The sequence below is a fragment of the Oncorhynchus nerka genome, linkage group LG8 (assembly GCF_034236695.1).
Source record: "Oncorhynchus nerka isolate Pitt River linkage group LG8, Oner_Uvic_2.0, whole genome shotgun sequence".
Taxonomy (NCBI): domain Eukaryota; kingdom Metazoa; phylum Chordata; class Actinopteri; order Salmoniformes; family Salmonidae; genus Oncorhynchus; species Oncorhynchus nerka.
The window spans coordinates 4,948,933-4,962,337 of NC_088403.1; the positions used below are offsets into that span (position 1 = coordinate 4,948,933).

Sequence of the window (13,405 nt, forward strand, 5' to 3'; positions counted from 1 at the left end):
TCGTAACCACCTCTACTGTCGTAACCACCTCTACTGTCGTAACCACCTCTACTGTCGTAACCACCTCTACTGTCGTAACCACTACCTGAAACCACCTCTACTGTAGTAACCACTACCTGAAACCACCTCTACTGTAGTAACCACTACCTGAAACCACCTCTACTGTAGTAACCACTACCTGAAACCACCTCTACTGTAGTAACCACTACCTGAAACCACCTCTACTGTCGTAACCACTACCTGAAACCACCTCTACTGTCGTAACCACCTCTACTGTCGTAACCACCTCTACTGTCGTAACCACCTCTACTGTCGTAACCACCTCTACTGTCGTAACCACCTCTACTGTCGTAACCACTACCTGAAACCACCTCTACTGTAGTAACCACTACCTGAAACCACCTCTACTGTAGTAACCACTACCTGAAACCACCTCTACTGTAGTAACCACTACCTGAAACCACCTCTACTGTAGTAACCACTACCTGAAACCACCTCTACTGTAGTAACCACTACCTGAAACCACCTCTACTGTAGTAACCACTACCTGAAACCACCTCTACTGTAGTAACCACTACCTGAAACCACCTCTACTGTAGTAACCACTACCTGAAACCACCTCTACTGTAGTAACCACCTCTACTGTAGTAACCACTACCTGAAACCACCTCTACTGTAGTAACCACTACCTGAAACCACCTCTACTGTAGTAACCACTACCTGAAACCACCTCTACTGTAGTAACCACTACCTGAAACCACCTCTACTGTAGTAACCACTACCTGAAACCACCTCTACTGTAGTAACCACTACCTGAAACCACCTCTACTGTAGTAACCACTACCTGAAACCACCTCTACTGTAGTAACCAACTCTACTGTAGTAACCACTACCTGAAACCACCTCTACTGTAGTAACCACTACCTGAAACCACCTCTACTGTAGTAACCACTACCTGAAACCACCTCTACCGTAGTAACCACCTCTACCGTAGTAACCACCTCTACCGTAGTAACCACCTCTACTGTAGTAACCACTACCTGAAACCACCTCTACTGTAGTAACCACTACCTGAAACCACCTCTACTGTAGTAACCAACTCTACTGTAGTAACCACTACCTGAAACCACCTCTACTGTAGTAACCACCTCTACTGTAGTAACCAACTCTACTGTAGTAACCACTACCTGAAACCACCTCTACTGTAGTAACCACTACCTGAAACCACCTCTACTGTAGTAACCACCTCTACTGTAGTAACCACTACCTGAAACCACCTCTACTGTCGTAACCACTACCTGAAACCACCTCTACTGTCGTAACCACTACCTGTAACCACCTCTACTGTAGTAACCACCTCTACTGTAGTAACCACTACCTGAAACCACCTCTACTGTAGTAACCACCTCTACTGTAGTAACCACTACCTGAAACCACCTCTACTATCGTAACCACTACCTGTAACCACCTCTACTGTAGTAACCACTACCTGAAACCACCTCTACTGTAGTAACCACCTCTACTGTAGTAACCACCTCTACTGTAGTAACCACCTCTACTGTAGTAACCACCTCTACTGTAGTAACCACTACCTGAAACCACCTCTACTGTAGTAACCACTACCTGAAACCACCTCTACTGTCGTAACCACCTCTACTGTAGTAACCACCTCTACTGTAGTAACCACCTCTACTGTAGTAACCACCTCTACTGTAGTAACCACTACCTGAAACCACCTCTACTGTAGTAACCACTACCTGAAACCACCTCTACTGTAGTAACCACTACCTGAAACCACCTCTACTGTAGTAACCACTACCTGAAACCACCTCTACTGTAGTAACCACTACCTGAAACCACCTCTACTGTAGTAACCACCTCTACTGTAGTAACCACTACCTGAAACCACCTCTACTGTAGTAACCACCTCTACTGTAGTAACCACTACCTGAAACCACCTCTACTGTAGTAACCACTACCTGAAACCACCTCTACTGTAGTAACCACTACCTGAAACCACCTCTACTGTCGTAACCACTACCTGAAACCACCTCTACTGTCGTAACCACCTCTACTGTCGTAACCACCTCTACTGTCGTAACCACCTCTACTGTCGTAACCACCTCTACTGTCGTAACCACCTCTACTGTCGTAACCACTACCTGAAACCACCTCTACTGTCGTAACCACTACCTGAAACCACCTCTACTGTCGTAACCACCTCTACTGTCGTAACCACCTCTACTGTCGTAACCACCTCTACTGTCGTAACCACCTCTACTGTAGTAAACCACTACCTGAAACCACCTCTACTGTAGTAACCACTACCTGAAACCACCTCTACTGTAGTAACCACTACCTGAAACCACCTCTACTGTAGTAACCACTACCTGAAACCACCTCTACTGTAGTAACCACTACCTGAAACCACCTCTACTGTAGTAACCACTACCTGAAACCACCTCTACTGTCGTAACCACTACCTGAAACCACCTCTACTGTCGTAACCACCTCTACTGTCGTAACCACCTCTACTGTCGTAACCACCTCTACTGTCGTAACCACCTCTACTGTCGTAACCACTACCTGAAACCACCTCTACTGTCGTAACCACTACCTGAAACCACCTCTACTGTAGTAACCACTACCTGAAACCACCTCTACTGTAGTAACCACTACCTGAAACCACCTCTACTGTAGTAACCACTACCTGAAACCACCTCTACTGTAGTAACCACTACCTGAAACCACCTCTACTGTAGTAACCACTACCTGAAACCACCTCTACTGTAGTAACCACTACCTGAAACCACCTCTACTGTCGTAACCACCTCTACTGTCGTAACCACCTCTACTGTCGTAACCACCTCTACTGTCGTAACCACCTCTACTGTAACCACTACCTGAAACCACCTCTTTTAACAGTCGAAACCACCTCTACTGTCGTGACCAGGAACCACCTCTACTGTCGTAACCACCTCTACTGTCGTAACCACCTCTACTGTTCAACCAGTAACCACCTCTACTGTTGACAACCATACTACCTGAAACCACCTCTACTGTAGTAACCACTACCTGAAACCACCTCTACTGTAGTAACCACTGGAACCTGAAACCACCTCTACTGTAGTAACCACTACCTGAAACCACCTCTACTGTAGTAACCACTACCTGAAACCACCTCTACTGTAGTAACCACTACCTGAAACCACCTCTACTGTAGTAACCACTACCTGAAACCACCTCTACTCAGATTAGTAACCACTACCTGAAACCACCTCTACTGTAGTAACCACTACAGTCTGAAACAGTGAAGATTCAGATTCTGTAGTAACCACTACCTGAAACCACTCTGTCTGTAGTTGACAACCACTACAGTCTGTAACCACAGTCTACAGATTCTGTTCAACCAGCAGGTACCTAATACTGTCTGTAGTTGACACCATACTACTGGAACACAGTGAAGATTCAGATTCTGTTCAACCACAGGTACCTAATACACTCTGTCTGTAGTTGACAACCATACAGTCTGGAACACAGTGAAGATTCAGATTCTGTTCAACCAGCAGGTACCCACCTCTGTCTGTAGTTGACAACCATACAGTCTGGAACACAGTGAAGATTCAGATTCTGTTCAACCAGCAGGTACCTAATACACTCTGTCTGTAGTTGACAACCACAGTCTGGAACACAGTGAAGATTCAGATTCTGTTCAACCAGCAGGTACCCTAATACACTCTGTCTGTAGTTGACAACCATACAGTCTGGAACACAGTGAAGATTCAGATTCTGTTCAACCAGCAGGTAACCAGAAACTCTGTCTGTAGTTGAAACCTACAGTCTGGAACACAGTGAAGATTCAGATTCTGATGATCAGGATCCACTCTGTCTGTAGAACAGTACAGTCTGGAACACAGTGAAGATTCAGATTCTGTTCAACCAGCAGGTACCCTAATACACTCTGTCTGTAGTTGACAACCATACAGTCTGGAACACAGTGAAGATTCAGATTCTGTTCAACCAGCAGGTACCCTAATACACTCTGTCTGTAGTTGACAACCATACAGTCTGGAACACAGTGAAGATTCAGATTCTGTTCAACCAGCAGGTACTAATACACTCTGTCTGAAGTTGAGTCTGGAACACAGTGAAGATTCAGATTCTGTTCAACCAGCAGGTACCCTAATACACTCTGTCTGTAGTTGACAACCATACAGTCTGGAACACAGTGAAGATTCAGATTCTGTTCAACCAGCAGGTACCTAATACACTCTGTCTGTAGTTGACAACCATACAGTCTGGAACACAGTGAAGATTCAGATTCTGTTCAACCAGCAGGTACCCTAATACACTCTGTCTGTAGTTGACAACCATACAGTCTGGAACACAGTGAAGATTCAGATTCTGTTCAACCAGCAGGTACCCTGATACACTCTGTCTGTAGTTGACAACCATACAGTCTGGAACACAGTGAAGATTCAGATTCTGTTCAACCAGCAGGTACCTAATACACTCTGTCTGTAGTTGACAACCATACAGTCTGGAACACAGTGAAGATTCAGATTCTGTTCAACCAGCAGGTACCTAATACACTCTGTCTGTAGTTGACAACCATACAGTCTGGAACACAGTGAAGATTCAGATTCTGTTCAACCAGCAGGTACCCTAATACACTCTGTCTGTAGTTGACAACCATACAGTCTGGAACACAGTGAAGATTCAGATTCTGTTCAACCAGCAGGTACCCTAATACACTCTGTCTGTAGTTGACAACCATACAGTTTTGGGTGAAGCTTTATCAAGGAGGGGTGTTAGTGGCTCCTGTGGTCGTTGTCATCAAGACAGCACTAACAAACCTGAGACCATGCTTAGTGTTTACAAATAACCTCTAAAAACACATTGGTAATACATCTGTAGCAGCTATAATAAATAGGTAATATATCTGTAGCAGCTATAATAAATAGGTAATATATCTGTAACAGCTATAATAAATAGGTAATATATCTGTAGCAGCTATAATAAATAGGTAATATATCTGTAACAGCTATAATAAATAGGTAATATATCTGTAACAGCTATAATAAATAGGTAATATATCTGTAACAGCTATAATAAATAGGTAATATATCTGTAACAGCTATAATAAATAGGTAATATATCTGTAGCAGCTATAATAAATAGGTAATATATCTGTAACAGCTATAATAAATAGGTAATATATCTGTAACAGCTATAATAAATAGGTAATATATCTGTAACAGCTATAATAAATAGGTAATATATCTGTAGCAGCTATAATAAATAGGTAATATATCTGTAACAGCTATAATAAATAGGTAATATATCTGTAACAGCTATAATAAATAGGTAATATACCTGTAACAGCTATAATAAATAGGTAATATATCTGTAACAGCTATAATAAATAGGTAATATACCTGTAACAGCTATAATAAATAGGTAATATACCTGTAACAGCTATAATAAATAGGTAATATATCTGTAACAGCTATAATAAATAGGTAATATATCTGTAACAGCTATAATAAATAGGTAATATATCTGTAGCAGCTATAATAAATAGGTAATATATCAGTGTAACAGCTATAATAAATAGGTAATATATCTGTAACAGCTATAATAAATAGGTAATATATCTGTAACAGCTATAATAAATAGGTAATATATCTGTAACAGCTATAATAAATAGGTAATATATCTGTAACAGCTATAATAAATAGGTAATATATCTGTAACAGCTATAATAAATAGGTAATATATCTGTAACAGCTATAATAAATAGGTAATATACCTGTAACAGCTATAATAAATAGGTAATATATCTGTAACAGCTATAATAAATAGGTAATATATCTGTAGCAGCTATAATAAATAGGTAATATATCTGTAACAGCTATAATAAATAGGTAATATATCTGTAACAGCTATAATAAATAGGTAATATATCTGTAACAGCTATAATAAATAGGTAATATATCTGTAACAGCTATAATAAATAGGTAATATATCTGTAACAGCTATAATAAATAGGTAATATATCTGTAACAGCTATAATAAATAGGTAATATATCTGTAACAGCTATAATAAATAGGTAATATATCTGTAACAGCTATAATAAATAGGTAATATATCTGTAACAGCTATAATAAATAGGTAATATATCTGTAACAGCTATAATAAATAGGTAATATATCTGTAGCAGCTATAATAAATAGGTAATATATCTGTAACAGCTATAATAAATAGATAATATATCTGTAACAGCTATAATAAATAGGTAATATATCTGTAACAGCTATAATAAATAGGTAATATATCTGTAACAGTGTAACAGCTATAATAAATAGGTAATATATCTGTAACAGCTATAATAAATAGGTAATATATCTGTAGCAGCTATAATAAATAGGTAATATATCTGTAACAGTGTAACAGCTATAATAAATAGGTAATATATCTGTAACAGCTATAATAAATAGGTAATATATCTGTAACAGCTATAATAAATAGGTAATATATCTGTAGCAGTGTAGCAGCTATAATAAATAGGTAATATATCTGTAACAGCTATAATAAATAGGTAATATATCTGTAACAGCTATAATAAATAGGTAATATATCTGTAACAACAGCTATAATAAATAGGTAATATATCTGTAACAGCTATAATAAATAGGTAATATATCTGTAACAGCTATAATAAATAGGTAATATATCTGTAACAGCTATAATAAATAGGTAATATATCTGTAACAGCTATAATAAATAGGTAATATATCTGTAACAGCTATAATAAATAGGTAATATATATCTGTATATCTGTAACAGCTATAATAAATAGGTAATATATCTGTAACAGCTATAATAAATAGGTAATATATCTGTAACAGCTATAATAAATAGGTAATATATCTGTAACAGCTATAATAAATAGGTAATATATCTGTAACAGCTATAATAAATAGGTAATATATCTGTAACAGCTATAATAAATAGGTAATATATCTGTAACAGCTATAATAAATAGGTAATATATCTGTAACAGCTATAATAAATAGGTAATATATCTGTAACAGCTATAATAAATAGGTAATATATCTGTAACAGCTATAATAAATAGGTAATATATCTGTAACAGCTATAATAAATAGGTAATATATCTGTAACAGCTATAATAAATAGGTAATATATCTGTAACAGCTATAATAAATAGGTAATATATCTGTAACAGCTATAATAAATAGGTAATATATCTGTAGCAGTGTAACAGCTATAATAAATAGGTAATATATCTGTAACAGCTATAATAAATAGGTAATATATCTGTAGCAGCTATAATAAATAGGTAATATATCTGTAACAGCTATAATAAATAGGTAATATATCTGTAACAGCTATAATAAATAGGTAATATATCTGTAACAGCTATAATAAATAGGTAATATATCTGTAGCAGTGTAACAGCTATAATAAATAGGTAATATATCTGTAACAGCTATAATAAATAGGTAATATATCTGTAACAGCTATAATAAATAGGTAATATATCTGTAACAGCTATAATAAATAGGTAATATATCTGTAGCAGCTATAATAAATAGGTAATATATCTGTAACAGTGTAACAGCTATAATAAATAGGTAATATATCTGTAACAGCTATAATAAATAGGTAATATATCTGTAGCAGCTATAATAAATAGGTAATATATCTGTAACAGCTATAATAAATAGGTAATATATCTGTAGCAGCTATAATAAATAGGTAATATATCTGTAACAGCTATAATAAATAGGTAATATATCTGTAGCAGTGTAACAGCTATAATAAATAGGTAATATATCTGTAACAGCTATAATAAATAGGTAATATATCTGTAACAGCTATAATAAATAGGTAATATATCTGTAGCAGCTATAATAAATAGGTAATATATCTGTAACAGCTATAATAAATAGGTAATATATCTGTAGCAGTGTAACAGCTATAATAAATAGGTAATATATCTGTAACAGCTATAATAAATAGGTAATATATCTGTAACAGCTATAATAAATAGGTAATATATCTGTAACAGTGTAACAGCTATAATAAATAGGTAATACATCTGTAGCAGTGAGCAGCTAACAGGTAGATTTGCATCCAAAATGGAACCCTGACCCTATTCCCTACATAGTGCACTACTTTAGACCAGAGCCCTATTCCCCACATAGTGCACTACTTTAGACCAGAGCCCTATTCCCTACATAGTGCACTACTATAGACCAGAGCCCTATTCCCTACATAGTGCACTACTATAGACCAGAGCCCTATTCCCTACATAGTGCACTACTTTAGACCAGAGCCCTATTCCCTACATAGTGCACTACTATAGACCAGAGCCCTATTCCCTACATAGTGCACTACTGTTGAAAAAGAGGGTGCTATTTCAGACACAGCCGGGTCTATGAGAGGAGTTTAAGGCCTCTTACCCAGCTCCCAGTTTACTGAAGTCTCTCTTAGACTGGAAGGTGTAGGCAGTCAGCCCAAGGAACACAGCTGCTGTGAGGAAGAAGGCCTGGAGCACGATGGAATACTCATAGAAGGTCACTACAGAGACAACAACACAAACACATGCCTGGTTCACAATGTATAGGAGGGAACAAACAACGAGGACTGCGTCTGAAATGGAAACGTATTTCCTATAAAGGGCACTAATTAGTGCACCTTATTCCTTATAAAGGGCACTAATTAGTGCACCTTATTCCCTATAAAGGGCACTAATTAGTGCACCCTATTCCCTATAAAGGGCACTAATTAGTGCACCCTATTCCCTATAAAGGGCACTAATTAGTGCACCCTATTCCCTATAAAGGGCACTAATTAGTGCACCCTACCTATAAAGGGCACTAATTAGTGCACCCTAAAGGGCACTAATTAGTGCACCCTATTCCCCTATAAAGGGCACTAATTAGTGCACCCTATTTATAAAGGGCACTAATTAGTGCACCTTATTTCCTATAAAGGGCACTAATTAGTGCACCCTATTCCCTATAAAGGGCACTAATTAGTGCACCCTATTCCCTATAAAGGGCACTAATTAGTGCACCTTATTTCCTATAAAGGGCACTAATTAGTGCACCTTATTCCCTATAAAGGGCACTAATTAGTGCACCCTATTCCCTATAAAGGGCACTAATTAGTGCACCCTATTCCCTATAAAGGGCACTAATTAGTGCACCCTATTCCCTATAAAGGGCACTAATTAGTGCACCCTATTCCCTATAAAGGGCACTAATTAGTGCACCCTATTCCCTATAAAGGGCACTAATTAGTGCACCCTATTCCCTATAAAGGGCACTAATTAGTGCACCTTATTCCCTATAAAGGGCACTAATTAGTGCACCCTATTCCCTATAAAGGGCACTAATTAGTGCACCCTATTCCCTATAAAGGGCACTAATTAGTGCACCCTATTCCCTATAAAGGGCACTAATTAGTGCACCTTATTTCCTATATAGTGAATAGGATGCCATGTCGGATGCAGGCAGGGAGTGAAGCCTGTGGTGTTGCTATGGAAACACAGTAGGGGGTCGATATTTCCTGAGGGGAATAATAAACTATGAATAATCATATTACTAATGAGGTCACAGGTGTCTCACAGTAGATTAACTCATTGATTTTTTATTGAGACGTGAATATAATTTATAATTTATATAGAAGCGGTGGATATTTTGAACTAAAAAGAAAATAAAACTTCTCAAAAGATGAATCGACATCAAGCAAAAGGCAGAACTCACCTGCGGTAGCAACAGAGACCGACTCCAACAGAGTCTGAAAGAGAGAAAGAAAACAATGTTAGCTGAAACAAACTCATTACATCGTGGTACCCTATTCCCTATATAGTGCACTACTTTAGACCAGAGCCCTAGTCCCTATATAGTGCACTACTATAGACCAGAGCCCTATTCCCTATATAGTGCACTACTTTTAACCAGGGCCCTATTCCCTATATAGTACACTACTTTTAACCAGGGCCACTATTCCCTGTATAGTGCACTACTTTAGACCAGAGCCCTATTCCCTATATAGTGCACTACTTTTAACCAGGGCCCTATTCCCTATATAGTACACTACTTTTAACCAGGGCCACTATTCCCTGTATAGTGCACTACTTTAGACCAGAGCCCTATTCCCTATATAGTGCACTACTATAGTCCAGAGCCCTATTCCCTATATAGTACACTATTATAGTCCAGAGCCCTATTCCCTATATAGTGCACTACTTTTAACCAGGGCCACTATTCCCTATATAGTGCACTACTTTCGACCAGAACCCTATGGGCCCTGGTCAAAAGTAGTGCACTATATAGGGAATAGGGTGCCATTTGGGATAAAATCGGTGCAAACCAGAACTTACGAATGCGGCAAGCAGGTACAGGTTAATGGGATGTTGATGTCTGTAGAAGGCCAGGGCAATGATCAACACCAGGGAGCCAATGGCTGACACCAACACAACCGCTGGACTGGAGGGGGTACAGAACCAATGAGAGAGTCAGAACCAAGCCAAGCCAAGCCAACCAGACAGCGTGTTGGACAGATTATACTATTGCACATCTGGTTGGACTCCTGTCCCTTGCATACTCCATTGAAAGTCCCATGAGGAGATGACAACAGGGCAGAAACAGACTGACACCCAGGCTGGAGAGATTAGAATAATAGGCATTTGATGTCATCGGGTAGCCAAAATACAAGTATCCTTACAGTATATAAAAACATGCACAATGCTGGTGTATAGGGCTATTTGGGGGGTGGAGGATTGGCGTATATCCCCCCCTCCATAATAATTCATGTACGCCTATTTTAAAGGGTTTTTGCGTTATTGATTTTCTTTTTCTGACGGTCTTCATCCATTACCGTTACAGCCTTAGTGGAGTACGCGTTCAACTATCTGAATGTACTAATATCTATCATACCAATATCATTACCCAGGTGGGTATCATTTACTAATATCTATCATACCAATATCATTACCCAGGTGGGTATCATTTACTAATATCTATCATACCAATATCATCACCCAGGTAATAATTTGTGTTATGTTCCAACAGGAATCTGATCCAAAAACTTTGTAAAGTACAAGGATGCCAAACAAACAACGCATACAAAGTATCATGATCAATTCCCCTAGCTAACTAGCTGCCGAAAAGGCATCAACTCACCACGTAGCTTATTCTTCATGTTTGTCCGTAGGCTACCAGAGAGGGGACAGATATTTTTTCGGAATAAACGTGGCGAGTGAACAACTTAATGAAATAGCCCACCCTCTCTACCCGGTATCTTATTCTGCCGCTATACAACTGTCTATGCGTTGTTTGTTGGCAGCCATGTTATTTACGGAGTTTTTTTGGAATAGATTCCTGTTGGAACGTTCCACAAATTAAACCCATCATTACCCTTCTACCACAGGGTTTCTCAGATATACCCATTTAATTACGCAGGCCTACTACTAGTTCACAATTTACCTTGAATGGACAAAGTCCTTGATGGTGTCACAGTACATGAAGAGAGCAGAGGTAGCCGTGGTCAGGATGATCTGAAGAGAAAGGATGGTGTATACCTTGCGCAGGAAATCTTTTCCGGGGAGAGAGAATAAATAGATAAGACAGCGAAGTAGGCTTATTGAAAATCATGATTTATTTAGTTACATTCTATAGCAGCAGATGTATTTGATTCGGTCATTTAGTTAGTTGCCACCACGATAAATGTCACATTGTTTATTTCATTTGGCAAGGCATGATCTAGACATATTGAAAAGATTGCTAGTTAGCTTGCTAGTTAGCAACCATCATCAGCTAGACTAGCTAGGTAAATAGACTCCAACGGGTCTTCTCTTACCCATCCGGATTTGCACACTCGCTGTCGCAACATTTGTTCCATAGTTGAAATCATCTTCAATTGAAGACCTAGGGTATTTTTCAGGTGTAGTCATCTTGATCCAGCTTTAATTCAGACTAAAATATTGTCTTGATGTTTTCTGTTTTGGGGCCCTTGCACAGCTGTTCCGGTTGACGTGCGTCAGTTCACTCTACTTCCGGCTTGGTTTGTAAACGTTCGTCATGTGACATGGCTCGTGATTTCTGTGAAACCTGCAATAGCGCAACACACCACTAACTGTTGATAAAGGTTTTTTTTCAGGGAACTATTAAAGCGGTTGAGTAGACAATGCTCAACTTTATGCTAAAACTCAAAACAAAAACCCTAATTAAAAGAGGTATGTGTATTGTGGCCTAGGGTGGTCTAGTGGTCTATGCCGCACGTCTACGGTGTCGGCCTGGATTCAAATCCTGCATACTGCCTGATCTAAACTATCTTTCCCCACTGTCATCCTCCCTCTGTTCAATCAAATCTGAAAATAGCGTATAAATACACATATTTTTAAAGAGATACATGCATTGTAATATTGGATTATGGTTACACAACATAAGTAATGTTGTGTAACCATTCTAGCAACTTTTCACTCTACTCATACTCATATATTTGTGGTCCTGTTGATGATGGGATATGTAGATAGGGCGAGTAGGTCAAGGATCGATTCGGACAAGGTGGTCAATTATATGACAAGCGACAGTTTATTCAGAGTAAAGATATCTGGTACAACGTATACGGGCTCATTCATTTGGCCTCATAAAAGAACCATCAGAAAGAGCCCCGATAACAGATTGTAAGCATGTTATGTACAGTACAAAAAAGTGGGTTGAGTCTGAAAGTCCCTGGCTTTTGATTGGCCACAGTTGAGGTGTTGTCTTCTTGGATTGGTCCTGTTGAGCCGTCCGTCGTTCCTCCGGGTCTCGTCGTGTCGTTCTCAGTCACACAATGTTCGGCTAGGAAGGAGATTGTGTGTGTGTGCTTGTGTCTGCAAGTCAAGGCTGTGTCTCTTCCTCCCAATGTGTGGGTGTATGTCTTATCTGTGTGTCCTCGGCAGTTAGTGTGTGTAATGTGTGTGTGCTGTGTGTGTGGGTGTGGGAGCTATCCTGTATGGGACCTAACATGTTTTACTGTGAAAATACGTTGTCTCAGTTATAGCAATGTAATAGCAGTTGGCTGGTCACCTGCATAAGAAATAGCACTTCCTTACAGTCCCGAGTGGCGCAGCAGTCTTAATGCACTGCATCTCAGTGCAAGAGGCGTCACTACAGTCCCTGGTTCGATTCGAGGCTGTATCACATCCCATAGGGCTGCGCACAATTGACCCAGCGTCGTCCGGGGTAGGCCATCATTGTAAATAAGAATTTGTTCTTAACTGACTTGCCTAGTTAAATAAAAGTTAAATAAATACAAATACAATTAGATCAATGGAGACACAAAATATTGAAAAGGCCAAACAGCTATTCTATTCTATTG

At 38.9% G+C, this 13,405-nt stretch overlaps 1 protein-coding gene and 1 long non-coding RNA gene across 2 annotated transcripts; both read right to left on the bottom strand.

The window, feature by feature from the left end:
* Positions 1-898: 898 nt before the first annotated feature.
* Positions 899-1,636, bottom strand: LOC135572820 (uncharacterized). The gene is made up of 2 exons (XR_010464496.1): positions 1,554-1,636; positions 899-1,499 (listed from the first exon to the last, which is right to left on the bottom strand). It is a non-coding gene; the product is annotated as an uncharacterized LOC135572820 (long non-coding RNA).
* A 6,708-nt stretch (positions 1,637-8,344) lies between these two features.
* tmbim4 (transmembrane BAX inhibitor motif containing 4) lies at positions 8,345-12,104 on the bottom strand. Its single transcript, XM_065021243.1, has 5 exons — positions 11,900-12,104; positions 11,527-11,635; positions 10,422-10,527; positions 9,802-9,835; positions 8,345-8,611 (listed from the first exon to the last, which is right to left on the bottom strand). The coding sequence occupies exons 1-5, from the start codon at positions 11,991-11,993 to the stop codon at positions 8,490-8,492; spliced, it is 465 nt and encodes a 154-aa protein (XP_064877315.1). The 5' UTR covers positions 11,994-12,104; the 3' UTR covers positions 8,345-8,489.
* Positions 12,105-13,405: the final 1,301 nt, after the last annotated feature.

What these genes read in the sequence shown, in the direction of transcription:
- tmbim4 (XM_065021243.1), bottom strand. Translation starts at nt 11,993, where the DNA reads ATGACTACACCTGAAAAATACCCTAGGTCTTCAATTGAAGATGATTTC. An exon ending in GAGTGTGCAAATCCGGATGG is followed by an intron (nt 11,636 to 11,899) that starts GTAAGAGAAGAC and finishes TCCCCGGAAAAG; the next exon opens with ATTTCCTGCGCAAGGTATAC. An exon ending in AAGGACTTTGTCCATTCAAG is followed by an intron (nt 10,528 to 11,526) that starts GTAAATTGTGAA and finishes TACCCCCTCCAG; the next exon opens with TCCAGCGGTTGTGTTGGTGT.